This window comes from Bombina bombina, chromosome 6 (genome assembly GCF_027579735.1).
Source record: "Bombina bombina isolate aBomBom1 chromosome 6, aBomBom1.pri, whole genome shotgun sequence".
Taxonomy (NCBI): domain Eukaryota; kingdom Metazoa; phylum Chordata; class Amphibia; order Anura; family Bombinatoridae; genus Bombina; species Bombina bombina.
In genome coordinates this window covers 644,397,193-644,425,168 of record NC_069504.1, presented here as the reverse complement: position 1 = coordinate 644,425,168, position 27,976 = coordinate 644,397,193, and the positions used below count along the sequence as shown (strand labels likewise).

General features: G+C 40.9%; 1 protein-coding gene across 1 annotated transcript in view; it reads left to right on the top strand.

Moving 5' to 3' along the window:
• Window positions 1-27,976, top strand: part of KIF7 (kinesin family member 7) — a 111,602-nt gene that overhangs the window by 62,074 nt on the left and 21,552 nt on the right. The window contains exon 17 of the mRNA XM_053717671.1: window positions 9,632-9,830. Coding sequence (XP_053573646.1) covers window positions 9,632-9,830 — 199 coding nt within the window. The remainder of the gene's footprint in view (window positions 1-9,631; window positions 9,831-27,976) is intronic.

Here is a 27,976-nt window from a genome sequence, read left to right as displayed (position 1 = left end):
CTTATAATCAATTTTCCAACATTTTTAAAATTAAAAAATCCAAACGGTTAAAACTCGCATTCCAATCTATATAAATACTCCCTAAAAGCTCAAAGTGCTGAACTACAAATTATTTAATAGTCTACAGTTCATTCCCTTGAATGGTTTGGTTAGAAAGCAGATCAAGAATATATGCAACTCCTTATAAACTAGAATAATATTAGGAGCAATGTTGTGTGTCTCAGTGCAAATTTTATGGTCCTCTCAGAATGAAATTGCAGAGTTATGTTATCTGGAGCTTAGAGAAATTAATCCTGCTCAAATACTTGATCCCCACTCACTCTGATGAAGCCCATCATTAATTGGTTTAGGGTGAAACCTGTGTTGCAAGGGTAAACCGTGCCCACTGGATCTCTGTGAACATGATCATTTGTTTGTATTACGCTCCAACCTGGTTGTCCTAAGCAGGAACTAAGTCAAGGAATATGCAGCAAGGTTATGAAACTGTAGATCTGCTTAACCCAGTGCAGTGTAAAGTGGTTGAGTGCAATTGCACTCCCGTTGTTGACATGGTCCAGTTAGTATTTAAGGGTGGACAGTGCTCATGTATGAAAATGGTAAAGTATCATTGAGTACAAACTTTAAAGAACCATTGAATATAGGAGAATGCAGTAGCATTTATTGTGAATTTTAAATAAGCAGCAGATTTGTTTTCTGACAAAGTTTACTTCAAATTGCTGTATTATGTCACAACCATCAGCCAATCACAGACTCATATAATATGCACAAAATAATATTAATGGGATATTGAAAATAGAAAATTAAAAAAGATACATTTTAGTAAAAAATAATTTATAAAGTCAATAGGATTCAGAATGGATGTTTAAACAGCACAGTTAGAGTAGAACCATTTATCTCCTCTGTCACTTTAATGCCACTTCGCACATCCTAAAAAAAAAAAGAGGGTATGTATGTGAGAGTGTAAAGTCTAATCATGAGCATGTATAAATTCCATATATATCTGCAGTCACTTATTATAAGGTATGGATTTCCCTCAAACAAAACAGGCACACCTATGTGCTCAAAGGCAACCTTCTGCCTTCAAGTGACTCTATATACAAAGTTCCATCACGTGAAGAAACGTGTTGGTAGGTGGTGCAATCGCATTGATTTACATCCTTACTGTCTAAATTCCCACATGCCCCAAAGAAATTGTGATGCTTTCAAGCACACAAACAAAAAAACAATGTTGTTATATTTTCCATTCACATTAATATCTAGTTACAAACACTCGCACACTCAATCACCCCCCCCCCCCACTGTCTCGTTTCTCTACATGGTGTGACTTTTTCAAGGTAAATGCACTATATATAAATTTTCGCATAGGAGTGCCTGTTGTGATTTAGGGAAATCCATACCCTCTAATGGAAGTAAATTAGGAAGTCTCTTAAAACTGCATTGTCACTGCATGGGTGTTGCCAGGTGTTGCTGGAGGGAGGAGCAGTCAGTCCAGCAGTCAAAGTGGCCTTCCTGGGTCCTGAAAAGGACCAGCTTCTAGCAGGGAGACTCCAGCAATCTTCTAAATCACTCCAATGGACAGGGTCTGTTTTGCTCAGACCTGTGGGTCACAGCCTGCTCAGTGTAACAAGATTCTTATAGGGACAGTATACATCAATTTTAATATAACTGCATGCAATAGACACTACTATAAAGAATAATATACACAGATACTGATATAAAAATTCAGTTTGAAACCTTTTAAACTAACTTAGAAGCTCCCAATTTAGCACTGTTGATGAGATTAGACTGTGACACCCACTGAAAGGGTCTTAGAGCAAACCCTCCCCTGCATATGAAAAGACTTAGGAGTCTGAAAATCAGCACAATGATATTTTAAAAAAAAACACAAAACTATACATTTCTTTCATGTAATTAGCAAGAGTCCATGAGCTAGTGACGTATGGGATATACATTCCTACCAGGAGGGGCAAAGTTTCCCAAACCTTAAAATACCTATAAATACACCCCTCACCACACCCACAATTCAGTTTTACAAACTTTGCCTCCCGTGGAGGTGGTGAAGTAAGTTTGTGCTAGATTCTTCGTTGATATGCGCTTCGCAGCAGGCTGGAGCCCGGTTTTCCTCTCAGAGTGCAGTGAATGTCAGAGGGATGTGAAGAGAGTATTGCCTATTTGAATACCATGGTCTCCTTCTACGGGATCTATTTCATAGGTTCTCTGTTATCGGTCGTAGAGATTTCTTCTCCTACCTCCCTTTTCAGATTGACGATATACTCTAATATACCATTACCTCTACTGATTCTCGTTTCAGTACTGGTTTGGCTATCTACTATATGTAGATGAGTGTCTTGGGGTAAGTAATTCTTATTTCTATTTATGACACTCAAAGCTATGGTTGGGCACTTTATATGTAAAGTTCTAAATATATGTCTATAAACTTATATTTGCCTTGATTCAGGATAATCAGTATTCCTTTAAAATTCAGACTGTCAGTTTCATTATTTGGGATAATGCATTTCAAATTATTTTTTCTTTACCTTGAAAATTTTCAATTGACCATTTTTTCCTGCGTGCTGTTAGGCTCGCGGGGGCAGAAAATGTTTCTTTTTATTGCGTCATTTTTGGCGCTGACTTTTTTGGCGCAAAAATTTGTCATTTCCGGTGCCGTAGTTGACGCCGGAAGTTGTATTCTGTTAACGTAATTTATTGACGCATGCGTATTCAGACATTTTGTGCGCCAAAAAATGTGGGCGTCGGTTTCGGCGTCAGAGGATGTGGCGTCTTATTTGGCGCCAAATATATGGGCGTTGTATTTGGCGCCAATAATGTGGGTGTCGTATTTGGCGCCAAAAAAATGTGGGCTTCTTTTTTGTTCCACTTTTTTTCTTCACATTATTTTAACCTCACTTTTTTATTGCTTCTGGTTTCTTGAAGCTTATTATTTTGCATTATTTCCCATTCCTGAAACTGTCATTTAAGGAATTTGATCATTTTGCTTTAAATTTTGTTTTTTTCTATTACATATTGCAAGATTTCACTGTTCCTGTTTCAAAACATACTAAGGGATTCCGTTGACTGAGTTCAGTCCTACCAAAGCTAAGTTCATTTATTTTCAATGTTATGAATGTTTATCTTTAGCTATGGTTTCTTATAAGTTTCATGTTAAACTTTTATATGCAGAATCCATTAGTATTTATGCTTTATATATTGCTATTCTTTTTACATCTTATGTACAAGAAATACTTAGAAAATTTAGAAGAATATATTTCTGATTCTATTTTAAAGGCTTTGTCTGACTTCGTGCCTTCTAATAAAATTTTTAGGTCTTTTTCAAACTTCTTTTTTAATTATTGAAGTTTCAAATGTCCAATAACATACTAATTTATCCTTCTCTGATGATGTTTTTTTCTCATTCAGAATTTTCTTCATCAGATATTGACACTAACAAATCTAATTTTTTATTAAAGTACATTTGTTCTTTGTTGAAAAGGTGTTGATTATTTTGGATATTAAGGTAACTAGTTCTTTTTCAAGACTAGCTAACATTTTATTTCTGCTTATTTATTCTTCTGTGTTTTCAGAGGTTTTTTTCCAGTTCCTCATACTAGGGAATGGAATAGGCTGAGAATTTTCTTTTATTCCTTTTTCAAAGGTTTTAAACTATATATTCTTTGCCGGCAGTTAAATTCAATTTTAAGGGTTCTCCAATTTATTGGGGCTATCTATACTCCTACTAATTATGCTATTGTTTCTATAGCAAAATAGTATTTATTTTCCTTTAGATGGTTGTATCTTATTTATGGAAAATTATTTAGTTTCAGGTACTTTTCTTGGGCCTGTGATGTATTTGGATGATGTTGCAATTGCTTCATTTTTTCTGTTTACTTTAAGATCAAGTATCAGATTATGATTTATTTTAGCATTGTTAAAGGGACAAAATTTACTAGACTAGGTGCTGTTGCATTTGTCTTGTTATTTTGCATTTATTGATTATGCAAGTTCAGTATATTGACTGGTCCTTTAACTGGACTATCATGCTAATAATTTCATTTGTGTCTTCATTTTATTGAATATTTTCGCAAATGAGGTTTAATCTATGTCTAGCTGTTTTAGCTAGAAGAATTTTTTGTGATTTCTAAAAATCCATATTTTTTTTGTTCTAAGATAATCAATTATTTGTTTTATAATTGGATTCAATTCTTAACTGTTACTCTGGGCTTCAAGATTGAGTTCTAAGACTAAAACTTTAAGCTTATATTAGTTTGGTTGTTCTTATTAAGGAACGAATTCCTGAATTCTTTCCCAAGTAACATGTTTTTAATTGGAAATTTTTCAGTTCAAAATCAGCTCCCTAAAATTGCGATGTACGTGCCGTATTCCAGCTCGGCTGGTAAGGGGCAGGTTAAGACTTTTTTGAAATTTATTTGGTTCTATTCGGTCCAAATTTCTTTGATTTTGGGTACAGAATAAGTTCAGAATAAACCGTCTGTGAGAAGTCTTTTTTCTCTATTATATTCCAGCTATTCCAGTAAGGCTAACACTTTATTTAAGTGTGTTTCGGTCCTATATATTTTGGGTACTGTTGAAGCATGGCTGATCACCCGTGGGGTTCAAGCGCTGCTCAGACCTGGAATCTTCAGGGGTATTTCTTTCAGTTCCATTTTTAGGAACTGGGTTTTGGAGTTTTTATTCAAACTATTCTGCCTTTTTTTGGTCAGTGATAGCATTATTTGTTTCCATTAGATACAATAAATGCATATTTTCATTTTTCTGTTTTCATTCAGATTATTTTCTGAGGATGCGGAATCTCATATGATTCACTTTGTTCTTCCAAGACATAGTTAGAGGATCTTTTTTTCAAAAGCTCTTGATTCCTCACACAAGGGTCACCTTTTTTAGGTTTCCAGATAGTTTGTGTCACTGTCTTTGTCTCTATCAGACAAGGGACAATTTTATTGGGTTCCGTCTGTCGGTACCTTTAGTCTCTATTATTTCCTTCAGTTGCTATATATGCATAGAAGTTTTAGGTCTTATGACCACAGCATTGGATTTAATTCCCTTTGCTCATTTTCAATAGAAAGAACCTTTCCAGTTTTTTATGCTGAATTATGGTGCAGGGATTCTAGGATTTCACATTTTAAATCTTTGAATCCTAATATTTATCTATCTTGATTTGGTGGTTAAGATCACCATCATTTAGTTCTACAGGTCTCTTCGTTTCTTTCAACCTGGACCATGATCTCTACAGATGTGAGTCTTTTTGGTTGGGAGGCTGTCTGAGGATCTCTGTCAGCACAAGGGGTTTGGAAATCTCAGGAGGCGAGATTACCATTTGATATTTTAGAACTCTGTGCATTCTCAGAGTTTTTCAGTTAATTTCTTTTTGAAGAAGAGACGTTTATTGTCTTTCAGACAATATCACAACTATGGTGTATGTCAATCATCAGGGTGGGACTATCAGTCCTTAGGCTGTGACAGAAGTGTCTCGGATATTAGCTTGGGCTAAATCCAGCTCCTATCTAAATTCTGTGTTTTTTTTCCCAGGTATAGATATTTGGGAAGCGGATTATCTCTGTTAATCAAGCTTTACATCCGGGAGAATGGTCTCTCATACCCAGATATGTTTTTCAATTTTTCAGATTTGAGCATTTCTAGAAATAGATCTGTTGGCATCTCATCTGAATAAAGAACTTCCATGGGGCCTATTTAGGTCCGGGGATCCTCAGGCGGAAGTAGTGTATGCATTGACATTTCTTTGGAATTATCTTTTTGCCTATTTCTTTCCGCCTCTAGTTCTTCTTTCAAAGTGATTTCCAAAATTCTTATGGAGTATTTCTTTGTTCTGCTGGTGGAGCATGGCCTCTCAGGTTTTGGTATGCGGATCTCATTCGGATGGCCAGTTGCCAACCTTGGACACTTCCGTTTAAACCAGACCTTCTTTCTCAAGGCCCATTTTTTCCATCAGGATCTCAAATCATTAAATTTGAAGGGATGAAGATTGAACGCTTGATTTTTAGTCATAGAGGTTTCTATGACTCATTGATTATTACTATGTTTCAGGCTCGTAAATCTGTCTCTAGAAAGATTTATTATCGAGTCTGGAATACCTACTTTTCTTGGCATTCTTTTAAAATTCATAGAATTTTATAATTTTTTCAGGTTGGTTTGGATAAGGTTTTGTCTTCAGTTCTTTTATAGGACAAATCTCTACTCTTTCTGTTCTTTTTTTCACAGAAAGATTGCTAATCATCCTGATATTCATTGTTTTGTACAGGCTTTGGTCCGTATCAAGCCTGTCATTAATTCAATCTCTCCTCTTTGGAGTCTCAATTTGGTGCTGAGGGCTTTACAGGCTCCTCCGTTTGAGCCTATGCATTCTCTGAACATTAAATTACTTTCTTGGAAAAGTATTGTTATTTCTTCTGCTAGAAGAGTTTTTGAGTTATCTGCTCTTTTTTGTGAATATCCTTTTCTGATTTTTCATCAGGATAAGGCAGTGTTACTTCCTGATATTCATCATTTTGTTCAGGTTTTGATTAGTATCAAACCTGTCATTAAGCCAATTTCTCCTCCTTGGAGTCTTAATTTGATTCTGAAGGTTTTTCAGGCTCTCTATTTGAGCATATGCTTGCTCTGGACATTAATTACTTTCATGGAAAGTATTGTTCTTTTTGGACATCTCTTCAGCTAGAACAGTTTTTGAATTATCTGTTCTTTCTTGTGAATCTCTTTTTTTCTGATTTTTTTCATCAGGATAAGGTGGTTTTTGCTGTCCTCATTTCAATTCTTACCTAAAGTTGTAAATTCTAACAACATTAGAGAGGAATTATTGTTTTCCTAAAACTTCTTTGGTGAGATTCTTACTTTCTTTGGATATGGTAAGAGTTTTTTGAAATTCTATGTTGAAGCTATTCAGATTTCAGATAGACTTCTAGTCTATTTGTTATCTTTTTCTGGTTTTAGGAAGGTCAAAAGGCTTCTGCCATTTATTTGGCATCTTGCTTAAACTTTTGTTTCATCATGCTTATTTGGAGTCGGGTGGATTGCCGCCTCGGAGGATTACGGCTCATTCTACTAGGTAAGTTTCTACTTCCTGGGCTTTTTAAGAATGAAGCTTCGGTTGATCAGATTTGCAAAGCAATGACTTGGTCTTCTTTGCATACTTTAACTATGTTCTACCATTTTGATGTTTTCTCTTAAGCAGTTTTGGTAGAATGGTACTTCAGGCAGCTGTTTCAGTTTGATTCTTCTGCTTATAATTTCAGTTTTTTTCATTTGGGTTTTTGATTTGGGTAATGGATTAATTTTTCAGCGGAATTGGCTGTCTTTATTTTATCCCTCCCTCTCTAGTGACTCTTGCGTGGAAGTTCCACATCTTGGGTATCTGCTATGCTATCCCATACGTCACTAGCTCATGGACTCTTGCTAATTACATGAAAGAAAACATAATTTATGTTAGAACTTACCTGATAAATTCATTTCTTTCATATTAGCAAGAGTCCATGAGGCCCACCCTTTTTTGTGGTGGTTATGATTTTTTGTATAAAGCACAATTATTCCAATTCCTTATTTTTGATGCTTTCGCTCCTTTCTTATCACCCCACTTCTTGGCTATTCGTTAAACTGAATTGTGGGTGTGGTGAGGGGTGTATTTATAGGCATTTTAAGGTTTGGGAAACTTTGCCCCTCCTGGTAGGAATGTATATCCCATACGTCACTAGCTCATGGACTCTTGCTAATATGAAAGAAATGAATTTATCAGGTAAATTCTTACATAAATTATGTTTTTTTACAAAAACACCACCAGATGGGCTATATAAATGGATCATCTACAAAACATTTATGCAAAGAAAATCTAGTGTACAATGTTCCTTTTAAGTGATAGTAGCTCAGGCAGACAAAGTGAAAATAGCCCATTCATTACAGTGACACAGCTGAGACTTATATCCTGGGAAGTCTGATTTATTGAGGGAACTGCAGGGGTATAAACAGCACTTTGTATCACATTCTAGGTGCCATAAAACAATAAAACTGCCCTTTCTTAGACACTGAAAAATAGCAGCAAGAATCTAGACACTGTGACCATGTCTGGTAAACCAGCAGATAGCGGAAAATCTACTTCAGCAATTCCTGATTGGTCATCAACTCAACTCTTGATTGGCTAAAACAGAACCATTCAAATGAATGTGTTTCAGCCAATCAGAGGAGTGCCTACTTCCTATGGACTTTTACATTGAGGTTGCCTGGCTGCTGATTGTTATTAATCTATCCCCCACATGTTCTTACATAAAACAGCCAGGGGAGGTAGGAAGCTTGCTGGATGTATTGTTTTATTAGTGTTGCAGCTCCTACCTTCCCTGATAACATTTTATAGCATACATTTTAAAATACACTTCCAATGATTACAATAAATGTACAATTATTTTAAGTCCCCATTAAAAGCTCAGGGATGGGGCATCCGTGACATGCATTCTGTGTCTGAATCATGGAAGTTTAATTTTAGCGTCCCCTTAAACATTAAATTTCAACAAATCCGGTACATGGAGATCTAGTATTTGAGCAAGATTCACAATTCATTGTTCTAGCTCCAGATAGCATAACTCACTGCTCCTAATATTATTATGGCAGTTCCTAAGGACTTTCAAATATCCTTTGATCTGAACTTTGAAATTGCAGGGGCTGTTTATAAATGTTTGAGTGTGAATTTACCTGTCTGGATTAATTTATTGTAAAAATGTTGGAAAAGTGATTATAAATAAATGTTTGTGTATTTTTACTAAGATTAGCTTTACCCCACTTGTATATATTTTTAATCTTGAAATGGGTTAGTGCAGAGTACCTAACTTTTTGATCTTTTTAAAGAATGTTTATTAAATTGGTTTGAACTTTCCATGCACTTACAAATCCCTGTACACTGCAAGTGTGATTTTTTTTGTTTAGTGTCCCAGGATGATATTTTTTTATATCATTGTTTTTGCTTGGAAACCAACTAATCTTAAGAATTATTTTGCATTAAGGTATATAGCTCCACCCTCAGTTTTACAAAATAATTTAATTTGTGCTACAGTATTAACTTTTACTTCAATCAAATTAGTTCTTATGGTATTCTTTGTGGAAGAGCATACCTAGGTAGATAGCGTGCATTTGTCTAGAGCAGCTTTTACGAGAATGCTTTTAACTATCTTATTACGCTTTTGATCTTTACAGTGTTTACACAGCTTAAAAACATTCTTGCCAAACTGCTGGAGTATAGTTATCCAGACTTGTGCACACTACCTACCTACCTACATATTGTTCTTCAACAAAGGATACCAAAGAACAAAATAAATATAGTGGATGTAAATTGTATCTATCCCTTTTAAGCTTGTTAGAAGGATAGATAGACCCTCCCAATGTTTGTCATTGAGGAGGTGAATCAGTTCAAAGTGAGTTTGTTTATACTAAGCTCTGCAGGATGTGATGCAGGTTTAGGTCCCATACCAGGTCAGTTTCATAATATAGCAAAATCATTTTTCATTTATAAGACTCTCTGTTATAAATTTGGTGACCTTCAGTGTTGCATTTTTTAAGCTTTCTTTGATTCTGTAAAGATATTATAATCTGGTTAGTTAACCAAGTCATCTTTATCTAGGTGGTTACACTGCGTGAGGAAGAGCACAAGCTGCAAATTGCATTTTCAGAGATGGAAATGAAGCTGGAGGAGCAACAGCATCTCTTGGGCTCTCTAGAGGTGGCTTTAGAACGTCAGCGTCTTGAAATGGATCGCCAGCTAACATTACAACAGCAAGATCATGAGCGTTATATACAACTTCTGCTGAAGCAGTGTCAAGGTGTGTTGGGAGCAATGCTGTCATTCCCTGTATACTGTTCCAGATGCAATTTATTGCAAAACAAAAAGTTAACCAAATCCTGTTATGGGAAAAGTTAATAAATAATCAGTATAGCAACATAAAAATGTTATAATTTACATTTATTGGGCTCCATTTATCAAGCTGCGAATAAAGCTTTGGATCGCCTTTGGTGCAAACCTGTAACCGATAGTTCAGAAGTGTAGTGGTGATCAGACCGGTGTTTCCTAACCTACACACAAGTTTTTAGCTGGCAGTTTGCAAACTCCCCAGACTAGACAGTCCCTGATAGAGTGTGATTGGCTGCCTGTGAGCAGGGGGGCAGCATTGCATAGCAAACCTTGTTTGCCTGGAGTTTGGTAAATGGAGCCCAGCCTGCAAAATAAAGCATCCAAATTATTTTTGTCCTATATATTTGTGATATGCTGTGATGCTTCACAGAATTCTTTAAGAATCCTCCAATTGACTGCACTTTTTCTCTTCACTGTCTTTCTCCTATTTCTCTCTTTCACTCTCCCGCCTCTCGCTCTCTATCTCTGGCTTTATTAGTGCACATAATGAAGGGAGACCCCCAACAATATCTTACGCCAGAATGTCATCTTTTAGATATTGTAATGTTCACCAGGACTAATTTTTCATGTGTCATGTGACAAACAAAGTAGGAAATTAGGCTTTTGGACTTTTTCCCCTCTTATCTGGTAAGCTATTATAATAATTTTCTAACCTTGTAACTGTTAATGGGTGATCGCTGGCATGACACTTTTTTCTGTGCATACGTTCTCTCCATGTGCTGTTTAGTCATTTTGCTGGACTGCTCTTGATTTTCTTCTTTCTTTCTTTCTTTCTTTCTTGCAGTGCTCTTTCACATCATTTTTGCAAGTGAGAAATTATGGTTTATTTTATTTCTTTATCATGTACTGGGTAATAAGGGCTACATGGCTGATGCAAGTTATTCCTGCTTCATGTAACTAGTTTGCACAGTTTGCAGGCTTTGGTTTACTGTGAAAATGCATTATAAGTTATATTTCTTTCATATGATGATGAGTTTTCTAGAATAATCACGTAAGATATATTTCCTGTTCACCAGGAGGAGGAAAAACATCCCTACATTTCAGAGCTTTTGCTTCACTCCATCTTTCATCAGTTTCCCTTCTACTGCTCATTATGTTTTGCCTCAAGCATATGGAGTAGGTGAAACTAGACTTAAAGTTGTTAATAGGTGTTCTTTAACCAATCTGAGACAGAATTTCCTTGTGGGCAAAGGAGTGGACAGAAGTTCATCTGGGAAGTGAAAGATCTTCTCCCTTTGGGAGGTGTAACACCAATCCTCTGGTCTACAGTGTTCTTCTACTTGATTATCCTTGGAACCGACTTTTACTTCCTTTAATAGGCCATTTGCACAGAGCTTCAGCTGTGTGACAGAGTAGAGGAAAGTGCTAAGGTTTCACCTTCCAAGGCCAAATGGCTACTACCTGTCTATATAGTTTTCACTTGGTCTGGGGGTATTAAACACTGCTTTACACATTTTTTTACAAGATATGACGAGTCCACGGATTTCATCCTTACTTATGGAACATCGCCTCCTGGTCAGCAGGAGGAGGCAAAGAGCTCCACAGCAGAGCTGCACAAATAGCTCCTACCTTCCCCCCCAACCCAGTCATTCTCTTTGCCTGTGTTAGTGATAGGAAGAGGTAAAGTGAGGTGTTAGTTTAGATTCTTCAATCAAGAGTTTTTTATTTTTAAATGGTGCCAAAGTGTACTATTTTGTTACAGGGCAGCTTCTGGATAGTCGTTTTCTAGACTATGGGAACTGGTGGATTTTTGTCTCCACTGCGCCTCCCAAGACTGTGCTGCTTTCTCTGTATATGGTCTTAGAGGTTGTAACCAAGACCCTTCTGCTTTCACAGGACCTCAGGAGGAAGAGTGGACCTCTTGATACTGTGAGCTTGTCATGCTGTTCCTCAGCATGGAGGTAGGTGCAGTTTATTATTCTGGAGCGCTGCAGCATATTTCAGAAAAACTGTGCTTATACTGTTATACAGGGGCTAACTTGAAAGGGCTTCTTTTTAACATTTACTTTTATACCCAGACACTCTGACATTATAATAGCCTAGAAGCGCTGGGGTGTGTAAAGAAAACTGACATTAATGGTTTATCCAGACACTCAGGCATGTTATAGCCTAGAAGCGCTGGGACCTATTGTATGTGTATTCACAATAACGGGCATGGAATAGAAGGTTCCAGTTTGTTTATTAAAGTTGGCTGACGCTGGGGACAGTTCTGGAGGGGATATGTTTTCACTATATAGCTCCGGTACATGGTGGTATCCTGATGTGAGGACTGTTTGGTGTTTACGCCCACGAAGGGCGGGGCCTATGTTTTCGCGCGCTTGGGATAGCGCAGTTCATACTTCAGTTGTCCAGTGCAGCATTTCCTCACGGCTCCTAAGTCCGCTTGTAGTGGTATTTTTTTTTTTTAAATGAATTTTTATTCTGTTTTAGAATGAAAGGTAACACTTGGGGACACGCAGGACCCCTGTTCAAACATACACAAAGAAAAGGATCGGACACGCAGGTCCGATTGCAATAGCATCAAAACATTGATACATCATAAGTCATAAGTAAATTGCAAGGATTTGAGATGAAAATAATTCACTTAGATTGAACCCTGATGTGGGCTCTAGCTATGGGGGGGCGGGGGGTCAGGCGTATAGAATAAATTTAAATTTAGTACTCCAAAAAGCAAAGTTAGTACAAGTTGCTTAATAAATTTGATCACATAAATTGAGGAGCAGGTTCTGCAAACATACTAGTCGACAAACGGAATGAGTGATTGTTTTAAAGAAGAGGCAAAACTATTAGGTAATGTCAGGGTTAGTTGTAGGAGATGACTGCTTAGGAACTACACGCAATACCTAGCACACACAGCACCCAGCACACACAGCGCCTAGAACACGCAGCGCCTAGAACACGCAGCGCCTAGCACACGCAGCGCCTAGCACACGCAGCACCTAGCACACGCAGCACCTAGCACACGCAGCACCTAGCACACGCAGCACCTAGCACACGCAGCACCTAGCACACGCAGCACCTAGCACACGCAGCACCTAGCACACGCAGCACCTAGCACACGCAGCACCTAGCACACGCAGCACCTAGCACACACAACACCTAGCACACATAGTACCTAGCACACGCAGCAACTACAGTACCCAACCCACTCGGAACCCAACACCCCCAATACCTAGCACAAACAGAGCCCAGCATATACCATATATAGCACCTAGCACACACTGCACCTATCATTTATAATATCTAATACCTTAATAAGTGTATAACAAGAGCACTGTACAAGATTGCAAATCTATTCATTTGTAAGGTTAAACTAAGCAGTTACTAATATGTTTATACAGTAGCATATATATCACCTCTAAATATGTGCTGGTAACTTTCTATTCGGTTTTTAAGTCTAATAGACACACAACATGAAGGATTCTTGCAACATATATTAGACATGACACAACAGTAGACATGAAGTAAATAGCCAACATAAAATAAACTCTATGTATAACGATAGTGTGCAACAAAAAGGTAGATTAATGCAGGTGAAAGCCCTTAGCCAAAACTCAGTCAAAATGTCCTTATATAAATAAATTATCCATAGTAGGAAGGATCTCAATGAGCAGGATGTAGAAAATTCAGTTTATAATAAGCTCAGTAGATCTGCTCAAACGTTATAAAGTTCTATTTTAACCTATTCTGCATGGCTCAGCGCTCAAGTGTCAAACCAACGCACAAATGTTTTCGTGCTTTAGGTGAGCTGACAGTTTCAGGCGGCTATGACTCTGCAGTAGAACCTCCATCTCAAACAAGCTGCCAGGTATTATTGGAGGGTTTGTCCAAGACCAGATTACTGGAGAACTTGAGGTGTCCCTGGAAAACATAAATCTAGCTTGCAGTACCTGGCCAGATCTTATGTGCATGGATTGGATCTGATAAGGGATTGTAAAAGGCAGCCGTTTCTGCTCAAACGTCTTTCTCCAATCGGCTTGAGGGAGTTCAGCCGCTGCATTTGTACACATCGGTCGGGAACTATCTCCCGGTTTAGAGTCCCCAACAGTTTCAGTTGGTGTCCTAATGCCGTATTCTTTGCCACTAACGGGTTTGTCAGGTTCGATCTCCTCCTGCACTGATAGGGTTCTTGCATTCAGTAGGAGCAAGCAGCTCCTGGCCACAAACTTAGGACAGATCTCCTCCATAACAAAGCTCTCAGCCTGAGATCCTGACTCTGGGGCAGCTTTGCGCTCATTTTGTAGCTTGGCCTTGATTAGAGGAGCAGTATCCATGTTTTGCTCTACCAAATCTACGTTCTCTGGGTCGCACCTTGTGGTTTCCAGGGTCTGATATTCAGCAGCATGGCGGGTCATCGGCATGATCATACAAAGCTGTTACACTCCTATATTCAGCCTCCGATGCCTTCTCCAGGTATGTACTTTGTGGTGCTGTGTTATTAGAGACAGTTCCCTTGTTAGGAGTACCCCGGCATGTCTTGTATGCTTTGCAAAGCATGAAATAATGGCGGCTGTGCCTGGGTAAACAGTGTCACTATTCTGGTATTTAAACAATGCTCCAGAGTGTCCGAATTGCATCTTTGGAGATCAGTAAGAGCTCCGGTCTTTAGTAGTGCTTGTTTCCCCTAGTAAAATTAAGTATTTCTTAAATATTTCCACTGATCTTTTCTCTACTTGTTTGGAGCTGAGGACTTATGCGGCCATCGGGCGTCATAGATTTTGGCTTACTTGCTTCCCTCCGGTCGCCATTAAGAATCTTCAAAGGACTGCATGGCCGCAAGAAGACAAAGGACCTCCGCTCTCTGCGCTCAACCTCCCAACTGTGCCGCGATCATCCAGCAGTGCCGCGATCAGTTCCACCTTAGGCAAGTCCTTGTGTGATCATTTAGTCGTCGCCATTCGTGTCTCCCCGTGAGTAGCAGCTGGTCGATTAGGTTGCCGATTGGGGATCTTAGTAATTCTTAGAAAAGTATGCCGGTCCCCTCTGCCAGCTATCAGATGCTATTTGCAGCTTAGAGAAGGCTGTGGCAGTCCAGTGTAGCAGTCTTAAGCCACCATATAATACATTTACTGCACGGAGCTCCAAGATCACACATCCATCTTGGAGCTCAGTTAGGCGCCGCCCCCTCTTTTTTGGAATTTTTATGTGACCATTATCTGACGTCTCGGTTCCAGAATCAAAATGCTCAACTCTGTGCCAGGAATCCAATTCAAGAGGCTCAGATCATGCAGTTTTCTTTGTCATTGGTTTATATCCGTCCTTGAGACCTGTAGCACCTCCTTGTGATATTAGAAGAACCTTTTAAAGCCTTTACATGAACTGCAACCATGTTCTATATGTATTATTCAATAAAGACAAGGTGATGGTGTGTACAGTTCCAGAAATTTGTAAATAAAGTTGTTTTTAGATGTTTTCAATGGTAAACCCTTAAACCAAATACTTACATGACTATGTTTAAAATAACTAAAGACTGGAGTTGGCTGTTTGTTATTCCACATGGATATAGTTTGGTTTTATCCCTTCAAAAACTACCTTTTTAACCAGTACAGTACAATGCAGCATATCAGCTAAATAATGTTCCATTTCCCAGAGAGCTCAGGGTTAATTTTTAAAGGGCAGTTTCAACCCCATGGTCAATGGAAGCAGAGCCAACTTCTGAACACAGTCAGGCACAGTATGGAAAACAAGTTGGATGTTCAACAGTCGGCAACAGCAAACTTTTCATGTGCTGGATCGGGATAATAACAGACTCCCTCGGGGAACACGGTCCATATCACTGCCTTAAGATTTTCAGGGTACACATAAGTTGGGAAAGGTGTGCAATCAAGTCCCACTCCAGCTTCCCACAGCCGTCTGCGCACCAGCCTATAAGCTTTCCTCCTTTGTAGCTTGTCGTCTTTCATTTTAGCTGCTTCCTTTAAGACTGACCTTGTAGTGGTATTTTACAAGCGACTTTAGGTCCGCCGTGCTTGAGGAGTCTAGTGTGGTCACGTGGAGGAAGGTAGGAGCCGCAGCAGAGCTGTGGCGAGGTGACTGGCTTATATTTCAAAGTTTTACCAGTGTATTATTCTGAGGCCTTCATGCAGGGTATGTGAAATTTGCGCCCTGCCTTAGGGACCAAGATTGATTTATTTTGCTTTTTATTTAAAGATACAGTGCTCTGCAGTGTTTTTTTATTATTAGACTGATATTTGCTATACTTATTATCAGTGATTCTGACCAAGATTGCATTTTGTTCTGGTTATAAAAGATAAGATTTACCATAAGATATGGCGTAAATATCTGTATTGGTGCAAATCCAAGGGCTACTCATGGAGTAGGGTTAGGATTCCCAGGATTTTATCTTTTCTCCAAGAAGGATTGGAGAAAGGGTTGTCAGCAAGTTCTTTAAAAGGACAGATTTCTGCTTTGTCTATTTTGCTACACAAGCGTCTGGCAGATGTTCCAGATGTTCAATCTTTTTGTCAGACCCTGACTAGAATCAGACCTGTGTTTAGACCAATTGCTCCTCCGTGGAGTTTGAATTTAGTTCTTAATGTTCTTCAAGGGGTTCAGTTTGAACCTATGCATTCCATTGATATTAAGTTATTATCTTGGAAAGTTTTATTTTTGGTTGCTATTTCTTCTGCTCGCAGAGTTTCTGAGCAATGTGATTCTCCTTATCTTATTTTCCATTCTGATAAGGTGGTGTTACGTACCAAACCTGGTTTTCTTTCTAAGGTTGTTTCTAACAAGAATATTGATCAGGAAATTATTGTTCCTTCCTTGTGTCCTAACCCTTCTTCTAAGAAGGAACGTCTGTTACATAATTTGGACGTAGTCCGTGCCTTGAAGTTCTACTTGCAGGCGACTAAGGATTTTCGTCAAACATCTTCATTATTTGTTGTTTTTGCTGGAAAACGTAGGGGTCAGAAGGCTACGGCTACCTCTCTTTCTTTTTGGCTGAAGAGTATCATCCGTGTTGCATATGAGACTGCTGGACAGCAGCCTCCAGAATGAATTACGGCTCATTCTACTAGGGCTGTGGCTTCCTCATGGGCATTTAAAAACGGTGCTTCTGTTGAACAGATTTGCAAGGCTGCAACTTGGTCGTCTCTTCACACTTTTTCCAAATTTTACAAATTTGATACTTTTGCCTCGTCTGAGGCTGTTTTTGGGAGAAAGGTTCTTCAAGCAGTGGTGCCTTCCGTTTAGGTTCCTGTCTTGTCCCTCCCTTTCATCCGTGTCCTATAGCTTTGATATTGTATCCCATAAGTAAGGATGAAATCTGTGGACTCGTCATATCTTGTAAAAGAAAAGGAAATGTATGCTTACCTGATAAATTTATTTATTTTACGCTATGACGAGTCCACGGCCCACCCTGTCGTTTTTTTCTTAAGACAGGTTTTTATTTTTGTTAAACTTCAGTCACCTCTGCTCCTTGGCTTTTCCTTTCTCTTCCTAACTTCGGTCGAATGACTGGGTTGGGGGGGAAGGGAGGAGCTATTTGTGCAGCTCTGCTGTGGAGCTCTTTGCCTCCTCCTGCTGACCAGGAGGCGATATCCCATAAGTAAGGATGAAATCCGTGGACTCGTCCTATCATAAAAGAAATAAATTTATCAGGTAAGCATAAATTTCCTTTTTTACCAATTTTGCCGTTCAGGGGTGGTGAGAACATTCTACTGCATTTCAGAGCAGTTTTAATGTTACATGTGTGCAAATGCTTTACAATTGTGTGCAATTTGATACTTTGATTATAACAGTCTTGCAAGCTGAGGACAGATTTGCTAATAAGGTAAGCCCCTCTTATTTCTGCATGCTCTTAGTTATGTGCCTGTGTTTGTCCTTTCTCAGCTGCCTGTCTCCTTAAGGGTTCTACAGAGTTATCTTTTAGTTTAAAGAATAAATACATTCTACTATGGCTGAGGTTATGGCTCCTGCAGCAAAGTGCAGATACATTTCAGCAGTTGAGGTTCCCTCTCCTTAATCTCTCCTCAGTCCCCTAAATATAGCAAGCTATCTAGTTTTCCGAAACAAAGAAAGGAATGATGGATTTAGACTTTTTTTTATTTTGGTTGTGGATTTAATGGCTCAGACTCCAAACCCCCCACCCCATAGGATTAGAGTATATACATGCCTTACTAAAGGATGTGTTAGGCAACTCCCAATTTCTAAAGTACTAAGGGGCTGGATAGATTCTGTAAGCAGCTACCTTCCATATACATAGATCAGGATCTTAGCTGATGACTAAGGAGTGGAACAACCAAGAGATACCCTTTATTTCTTCTGCCAAGTTTAAGGTTATGTTCTCTTTGCCGAAGACAGAGCTACCTCCCCTTTAGCCAGGTGGACTACTTTTACATTAAGGAAGGGTTTTTCAACTACAATCCTCAGGCCTTCCTTCCAGGCCAGATTTTCAGGATATCTGAACTGGAGCACAGGTGAAATAATCAGTTGTTTATTAATCTGCTCTCACCCCAGGTAATCCTGAAAATCTGGCCTGTTAGGGAACCTTGAGGACAGGTATAAAAACCCCTGCATTAGGGGGGTAGCCCTCTTTCATATATTCAGTGGATAGGAAAAACAGTTTGCAATCATGTATGTTTGGTGCAATAACTTTTGAGGTTGTATCTGTAAAAGGAACCTTGGATGATATCCATGATCGAGTTCTGCTGACTAAGATTGCTAAAAGCTTGCTTTGTCATGAGGCAATTGATATGGCTGCATTAATGTTAAAAGTGCTGCACGGCTGTTTTTAGTTTTGGTCTTTCTTTGTTGTCTCAGGGTTCCTTTGGGCTAGCTAGGTCAGGAATTTTACTCCAACTTGTTCTTGGTTCCTAAAGAGTAAGGAACACTTTGCTTCATCCTAGAAATCCCTCAAAAAAGTTTCTGAAGGTACCAACCTGCTAGATGGAAACTGTTTACTCTAAGAAAGTCAGTTGATGTCCGCTATAGACCTAAGGGATCCATATCTCCATATCAGGATTTACAGGAATTCTCCAGTTCTTCAGGCTTGCCTTTCTAGGCAGGCATTACCAGTAGGTGACTCTGGCTTTCGGCCTTGCCAAGGCACCCAAGATGTTAGGGGCCTTACTGATGGTGGTCTAACTAGATATTAATCTTAACAGGTGTCAACCTTCTGGGCTTGGGGCAGTCTGGGGATCCCATGGAGTTTGTTTTGTTACTTTTAAGTTATGTGGCCCCATTCCAGTCCCACCACCATTGGTGACCAGTTCTCCCTACAAAAAGGTTTGGGTGCCCCTGCTTTAGACTATTTAAGACAAATTTTCCTGTAATTGGAGGAGGAAATAGTGTGAAGAAAAAATCTTTATTTGAGCTTCCTTTTATTTTCTTCATAAATGGAATGAGTCCACAGCTGCATTCATTACTTTTGGGAATTCAGAACCTGGCCACCAGGAGGAGGCAAAGGCACCCCAGCCACAGGCTTAAATACCTCCCCCACTTCCCTCATCACCCAGTCATTCTTTGCCTTTCATCCCAGGAGGTTGGCAGAGAAATGTCAGAAGTTTTCGATAGTCTCTTATGGAGGGTAGTACTCTTCGGCATGGGACTGGAGTTTTAAGTAGTCCTGTCAGCCTCTCAGTGAAAGTTAGAGTCCGGAGATGCAGGGAGAGTCTTTCTGCTAAACCATCCCGACTCATATTAACAGCTCCACAAGCAATCGGTGTTGACGAGTTTCGCTGCCTGCTTTTTTCTCAAGTCCATGGCAGAAGCGACACTACTATCTGTCACACTTAAAGCGCCGTGTTCCTGTTCCGGTAAGATCGTTTAATTTTACATTCATCATGGATGTATTGTAATTACAACTGTTTATACGAGAAGGGCTAAAACCTTTTCGGGATAACTTTATCATAGTGTCTCAGTGAGGCTCCTTTTTGTATCTAGGAATCAAGGGTTAATATCTCCTGAGGGGGGTTATTGAACAGGAGGGTTTATAATCATGTTTGTAATGTGATTCTGTCTACTACTGTGTAGTGTTGCTTCGGCTCATGGCTATTTTGGAACATAACGGCCTATGTCTAGTGACGCGGCCTTTACGGTCGGACGCGCTTTTGCATGGACTGCACGGTTTACCTTGTGACTCCATTTCCGCATTCCTGACCGTGTGGCAACGGAGAAATCCTGGTCCGCAGGTGTCTGGTTCTCTGAAGGTGGTGACTGCCCCAGCAATTGGGGGTGTAAGGTGCCGTTTAGATTTTTCTTATTGGTCCATTTTTTTATTCAGTGCCCCAGTTATGGAGGATTCTGATTTTTTTGGAGATGGATGTTTCTGATTCAGACTCTACTTCTTGCGAAGAATATGAATTGGCCCTGGTGATACATGCCCATCAGTTATGTTCCGAATGCCGTTTTTAGAGTGCTCTGTTCCTCAGGATCAGGGAATCAGGTGCCCTCTGAGCCATCTGCCTCTGGAGATTCTATTTTCCACAAGACGAGTTCCCTACCACCAACTCTTACTATGCATACAGGTAACCCAAACGCTACTTATCCTTCTATGGAGTGTGGCCTGTTCCCACCGGAGGTTACAACACAGTTCTGCATGGTCATATCTTTGGCGCTGGCGCATCTGCACCTCCCGGGAGTGTGCTTACGATATTGTCCGTGTTCCGTTAACCGGGGCTCGTCAGGCGTGGGATCGCCTGGTCCAGTCCAGTTAAGTTCAGCCCTCCAGGAAAGCGACTGCTCCTGAGGCCTCAGGGGGTCAACCTTTGGGGCCGGTGTTTTATTTTGTTCCGGCGGAGATATGTTGCGCCTTTCGTTATAGACTGGCACGCTTTCGTGTTCTACTAAGGCACATTTTTTGGCGTTGCTGAAGGATCCAACTCTTTGAGGATTACCAGTCTTAATCTTCGACTGGCTTGCATACATAGACATAAGGGGATGAAGTAATCTTCTTATAGTCTGTTATTTGTGTATTCTTTTCCAGTTCTGAGCTTGGAAGTCTCGGACCCTTGTTGGGCTGGTCCTGCGGGTCTGTCCGTTCTTCCTGGGCGATAACCTACGGTTGCCTTATCTTTTATTTTCATCCGGTGAGGATGATTTTTATTTGGTCTAAAGCTCATGTTGTGGTGTGCTGTTTCCTTCGGGGACTTTCTTCTCTGAACAGTGCTGGGGCCCTTGGTTTCATGCTTGTCCTGACTGGGTACAAATCCTTCTGTCTTGAGGCCTAGTTCAGACACGTGGCGCCATTTTATGTCTGGTTGATCCGGTGAGGGCGCCTAGTGATCACAATATTGTTTGTGTTTGCTTGTTTTATTTTACAAGCTTCAACTAGAATCCTGAGAGGACTTGAGGGTCCGTGGTTGCTTAGGGGCATGGGGGATTAGTTCAGTCCTCATTTGCCTTTCAATCTAGTGGGCCGGGAATCCGTTGAGATCCGCGGCGACATGCTCAGTCGTTTTCAATTTTTCCGGGAACTAGAGTGTTCCTTCCCGTTGTGGGTTGGAGGCTTGGAGGATTTAGGTCCTTCATACCTCCGTTCTTACGGTTTTGCCTTTCATGGGCTCCTTGGAAATGTCCTTTTAGGACTTGTTCCATTTAGAGGTTCTCTTCCTTTGGGTCGAGACTTTCTGAACTTTGTTCAGTTTTTCTGGGGGCTTTGGCTGCTTAATTAGGAAGTGAAGGACGTGAGGCTCTGTCTTCCTTCGGGAGTTAGTCGTATCCATATCAGGGGCGATAGGAGGTGTTGTCTCTTTTTCCAAGCTTTTTGCTTAGGGGATGTTTTTCTGCCTGGGTTCTGGATGCTTTGCATTCTTCTCCCTTGGGTGTTTTGGGGATTATGGAGACTAGCCTTTCTTTTCTACTCTCTCTTTCGGGTAACTCTGTTCTCGTTCAGATTTCCCTTAGTGTTGCCCTTGGGGCCTTTGGGCTCTAGAGAAATTGCGTGACTTTGTCGCGGCCTAGCACCTTGTTGGGGGGGGGGTTGACCCCCGGCTAAGGGTGTTCTCTTCCCTTTGGGCTGGGAATTACGAGTGAGTCCTCTACCCGTTCTCCGGGTTCCCCGGTTATCATCCCCTGTGAGCAGTGACATGCGGTGACGTCAGAGGCTGGTGAGGCAGTGACTAGGATACGCCTTCATTCTTTAGATATCCTTTGTTGAAGAAATAGCAATGCACATGGGTGAGCCAATCACATGAGGTATCTATGTGCAGCCACCAATCAGCAGCTACTGAGCATATTTAGATATGATTTTCAACAAAGGATATCAAAAGAATGAAGACAATTAGATATTAGATGTAAATTGGAAAGTTATTTAAAATTGCATATGGGTTTCATATGGGTTTCATGTCCCTTTAAATGGTGTCTTGGAAAACTGGTCAACTTAGTAAACATCTGATTTGAGTCTAAAAGGATTGTAACAGAAACTCTTGCCAGATAACACAATGCTTGCTCTGATTATGAGCTCTAGAAATCCATGCCCATTAAAATATGTTTAAAACATACTTTTTACTTTAATGCTGCAAATTATGCTTATAGATTCTTTCATTATTCAGTAAATATAAAAATGTCTTGATCCAGTGGTGGCTGGTGAAATTTAAAGATGGTTGGGCGCTTGACCCCACCCCTTTAAATAAAGCCACACCATCAGATGGCACTACCAGTTCATTAATTAAATAAAAGGTAGACAGAGAGACAGGGGGGAGAGACACAGAGGGTTAGAGAAAAAGAGAGACACAATCACACACAGAGGGTTAGAGAGAGAGAGAGAGACACAATCACACACAGAGGGTTAGAGAGAGAGAAAGAGAGAGACACAATCACACACAGAGGGTTAGAGAGAAAGAGAGAGAGAGAGAGAGACACAATCACACACAGAGGGTTAGAGAGAGAGACACACAATCACACACAGAGGGTTAGAGAGAGAGAAAGAGAGAGAGAACACAATCACACACAGAGGGTTAGAGAAAGAGAGACACACAATCACACACAGAGGGTTAGAGAGAGAGAAAGAGACACAATCACACACAGAGGGTTAGAGAGAAAGAGAGAGAGAGACACAATCACACACAGAGGGTTAGAGAGAGAGAGACACAATCACACACAGAGGGTTAGAGAGAGAGACACAATCACACACAGAGGGTTAGAGAGAGAAAGAGAGAGAGACACACAATCACACACAGAGGGTTAAAGAGAGAGAGAGACACAATCACACACAGAGGGTTAGAGAGAGAGAGAGACAAAATCACACACAGAGGGTTAGAGAAAGAGAGAGGGACACAATCACACACGGAGGGTTAGAGAAAGAGAGAGAGATACAATCACACACAGAGGGTTAGAGAAAGAGAGAGAGACACAATCGCACACAGAGGGTTAGAGAGAGAGAAAGAGAGAGACACAATCACACACAGAGGGTTAGAGAGAGAGAGACACAATCACACACAGAGGGTTAGAGAGAGAGACGCACAATCACACACAGAGGGTTAGAGAGAGAGAGACACAATCACACACAGAGGGTTAGAGAAAGAGAGAGAGACACAATCACACACAGAGGGTTAGAGGGAGAGAGAGAGACACAATCACACACAGAGGGTTAGAGAGAGAGAGAGAGAGAGACACAATCACACACAGAGGGTTAGAGAGAGAGACACAATCACACACAGAGGGTTAGAGAAAGAGAGAGACACAATCACACACAGAGGGTTAGAGAGAGAGAGAGACATAATCACACACAGAGGGTTAGAGAGAGAAAGAGAGACACACAATCACACAAAGAGGGTTAGAGAAAGAGAGACACAATCACACACAGAGGGTTAGAGAGAGAGAGAGAAATAGAGAGAGACACAATCATACACAGATGGTTAGAGAGAGAGAGAGACAATCACACACAGAGGGTTAGAGAGAAAGAGACACAATCACACACAGAGGGTTAGAGAGAAAGAGAGACACAATCACACACAGAGGGTTAGAGAGAGACACACAATCACACAAAGAGGGTTAGAGAAAGAGAGACACAATCACACACAGAGGGTTAGAGAGAGAGAAATAGAGAGAGACACAATCATACACAGAGGGTTAGAGAGAGAGAGAGACAATCACACACAGAGGGTTAGAGAGAGAGAAAGACACACTCACACACAGAGGGTTAGAGAGAAAGAGAGAGACACAATCACACACGGAGGGTTAAAGATAGAGAGAAAGAGAGAGAGACACAATCACTCACAGAGGGTTAGAGAGAGAGAGAAAGAGAGAGAGAGACACAATCACACACAGAGGGTTAGAGAAAGAGAGAGGGACACAATCACACACAGAGGGTTAGAGAAAGAGAGAGAGAGACACAATCATACACACAGGGTTAGAGAGAGAGAGAAAGAGAGAGAGACACAATCACACACAGAGGGTTAGAGAGAGAGAGACACAATCACACACAGAGGGTTAGAGAAAGAGAGAGAGAGACAATCACACACACAGGGTTAGAGAGAGAGAGGGAAAGAGAGAGACACAATCACACACAGAGGGTTAGAGAGAGAGAAAGAGAGAGAGAGAGACACAATCACACATAGAGGGTTAGACAAAGAGAGAGAGACACAATCACACAGAGGGTTAGAGAAAGAGAGAGAGACACAATCACACATGGAGGGTTAAAGAGAGAGAGAAAGAGAGAGAGACACAATCACACACAGAGGGTTAGAGAGAGAGAGAGAAAGAGAGAAAGAGACACACAATCACACACAGAGGGTTAGAGAGAGAGAGAAAGAGAGACACAATCACACACAGAGGGTTAGAGAAAGTGAGAGGGACACAATCACACACGGAGGGTTAGAGAAAGAGAGATACAATCACACACAGAGGGTTAGAGAAAGAGAGAGAGACACAATAACACACAGAGGGTTAGAGAGAGAGAAAGAGAGAGACACAATCACACACAAAGGGTTAGAGAGAGAGAGAGACACAATGACACACAGAGGGTTAGAGAGAGAGAGAGAAAGAGAGAGACACAATCACACACAGAAGGTTAGAGAGAGAGAGAGAGAGAGAGAGAGACACACAATCACACATAGAGGGTTAGACAAAGAGAGAGACACAATCACACACAGAGGGTTAGAGAAAGAGAGACACACAATCACACACAGAGGGTTAGAGAGAAAGAGAGAGAGACACAATCACACACAGAGGGTTAGAGAGAGAGAGACACACAATCACACACAGAGGGTTAGAGAGAGAGAAAGAGAGAGAGAGAGACACAATCACACACAGAGGGTTAGAGAGAAAGAGAGAGAGAGAGACACAATCACACACAGAGGGTTAGAGAGAGAGACACACAATCACACACAGAGGGTTAGAGAGAGAAAGAGAGAGAGAGACACACAATCACACACAGAGGGTTAAAGAGAGAGAGAGACACACAATCACACACAGAGGGTTAAAGAGAGAGAGAGACACAATCACACACAGAGGGTTAGAGAGAGAGAAAGAAAGAGAGAGAGACACAATCACACACAGAGGGTTAGAGAGAGAGACGCACAATCACACACAGAGGGTTAGAGAGAGAGAGAGAGAGACACAATCACACACAGAGGGTTAGAGATAGAGACACAATCACACACAGAGGGTTAGAGAGAGAGAGACACAATCACACACAGAGGGTTAGAGAGAGAGAGAAAGAGAGAGACACAATCACACACAAAAGGTTAGAGAGAGAGAAAGAGAGAGAGAGAGACACAATCACACATAGAGGGTTAGACAAAGAGAGAGAGACACAATCACACACAGAGGGTTAGAGAAAGAGAGAGAGACACAATCACACACAGAGGGTTAGAGAGAGAGAAAGAGAGAGACACAATCACACACAGAGGGTTAGAGAGAAAGAGAGAGAGAGAGAGAGAGAGAGACAATCACACACAGAGGGTTAGAGAGAGAGACACACAATCACACACAGAGGGTTAGAGAGAGAGAAAGAGAGAGAGAGACACAATCACACACAGAGGGTTAGAGAAAGAGAGACACACAATCACACACAGAGGGTTAGAGAGAGAGAAAGAGACACAATCACACACAGAGGGTTAGAGAGAAAGAGAGAGAGAGACACAATCACACACAGAGGGTTAGAGAGAGAGAGACACAATCACACACAGAGGGTTAGAGAGAGAGACACAATCACACACAGAGGGTTAGAGAGAGAAAGAGAGAGAGACACACAATCACACACAGAGGGTTAAAGAGAGAGAGAGACACAATCACACACAGAGGGTTAGAGAGAGAGAAAGAAAGAGAGAGAGACACAATCACACACAGAGGGTTAGAGAGAGAGACGCACAATCACACACAGAGTGTTAGAGAGAGAGAGAGAGACACAATCACACTCAGAGGGTTAGAGAAAGAGAGAGAGACACAATCACACACAGAGGGTTAGAGAGAGAGACACAATCACACACAGAGGGTTAGAGAGAGAGAGAGAGAGACACAATCACACACAGAGGGTTAGAGATAGAGACACAATCACACACAGAGGGTTAGAGAGAGAGAGACACAATCACACACAGAGGGTTAGAGAGAGAGAGAAAGAGAGAGACACAATCACACACAAAAGGTTAGAGAGAGAGAAAGAGAGAGAGAGAGACACAATCACACATAGAGGGTTAGACAAAGAGAGAGAGACACAATCACACACAGAGGGTTAGAGAAAGAGAGAGAGACACAATCACACACAGAGGGTTAGAGAGAGAGAAAGAGAGAGACACAATCACACACAGAGGGTTAGAGAGAAAGAGAGAGAGAGAGAGAGAGACAATCACACACAGAGGGTTAGAGAGAGAGACACACAATCACACACAGAGGGTTAGAGAGAGAGAAAGAGAGAGAGAGACACAATCACACACAGAGGGTTAGAGAAAGAGAGACACACAATCACACACAGAGGGTTAGAGAGAGAGAAAGAGACACAATCACACACAGAGGGTTAGAGAGAAAGAGAGAGAGAGACACAATCACACACAGAGGGTTAGAGAGAGAGAGACACAATCACACACAGAGGGTTAGAGAGAGAGACACAATCACACACAGAGGGTTAGAGAGAGAAAGAGAGAGAGACACACAATCACACACAGAGGGTTAAAGAGAGAGAGAGACACAATCACACACAGAGGGTTAGAGAGAGAGAAAGAAAGAGAGAGAGACACAATCACACACAGAGGGTTAGAGAGAGAAAGAGATAGAGACACAATCACACACAGAGGGTTAGAGAGAGAGACAGAGACACAATCACACACAGAGGGTTAGAGAGAGAGACGCACAATCACACACAGAGGGTTAGAGAGAGAGAGACACAATCACACACAGAGGGTTAGAGAAAGAGAGAGAGACACAATCACACACAGAGGGTTAGAGAGAGAGAGAGAGAGACACAATCACACACAGAGGGTTAGAGAGAGAGACACAATCACACACAGAGGGTTAGAGAGAGAGAGAGACATAATCACACACAGAGGGGTAGAGAGAGAGAAAGAGAGGGAGACACAATCACACACAGGGTTAGAGAAAGAGAGGGAGACACAATCACACACAGGGTTAGAGAGAGAGAAAGAGAGAGAGAGACACAATCATACACAGAGGTTAGAGAAAGAGAGAGAGAGAGACACACAATCACACACAGAGGGTTAGAGAGAGAGAAAGAGAGACACAATCACACACAGGGTTAGAGAGAAAGAGAGAGACACAATCACACACAGAGGTTAGAGAGAGAAAGAGAGACACAATCACACACAGAGGGTTAGAGAGAGAGAAAGAGACACAATCACACACAGAGGGTTAGAGAGAAAGAGAGAGAGAGACACAATCACACACAGAGGGTTAGAGAGAGAGAGAGACACAGTCACACACAGAGGGTTAGAGAGAGAGAGAAAGAGAGAGAGACACACAATCACACACAGAGGGTTAGAGAGAGAAAGAGAGAGAGAGACACACAATCACACACAGAGGGTTAGAGAAAGAGACACAATCACACACAGGGTTAGAGAGAGAGAAAGAGAGAGACACAATCACACACAGAGGGTTAGAGAGAGAGAGAAAAAGAGACACACAATCACACACAGAGGGTTAGAGAGAGAGAGAACGAGAGAG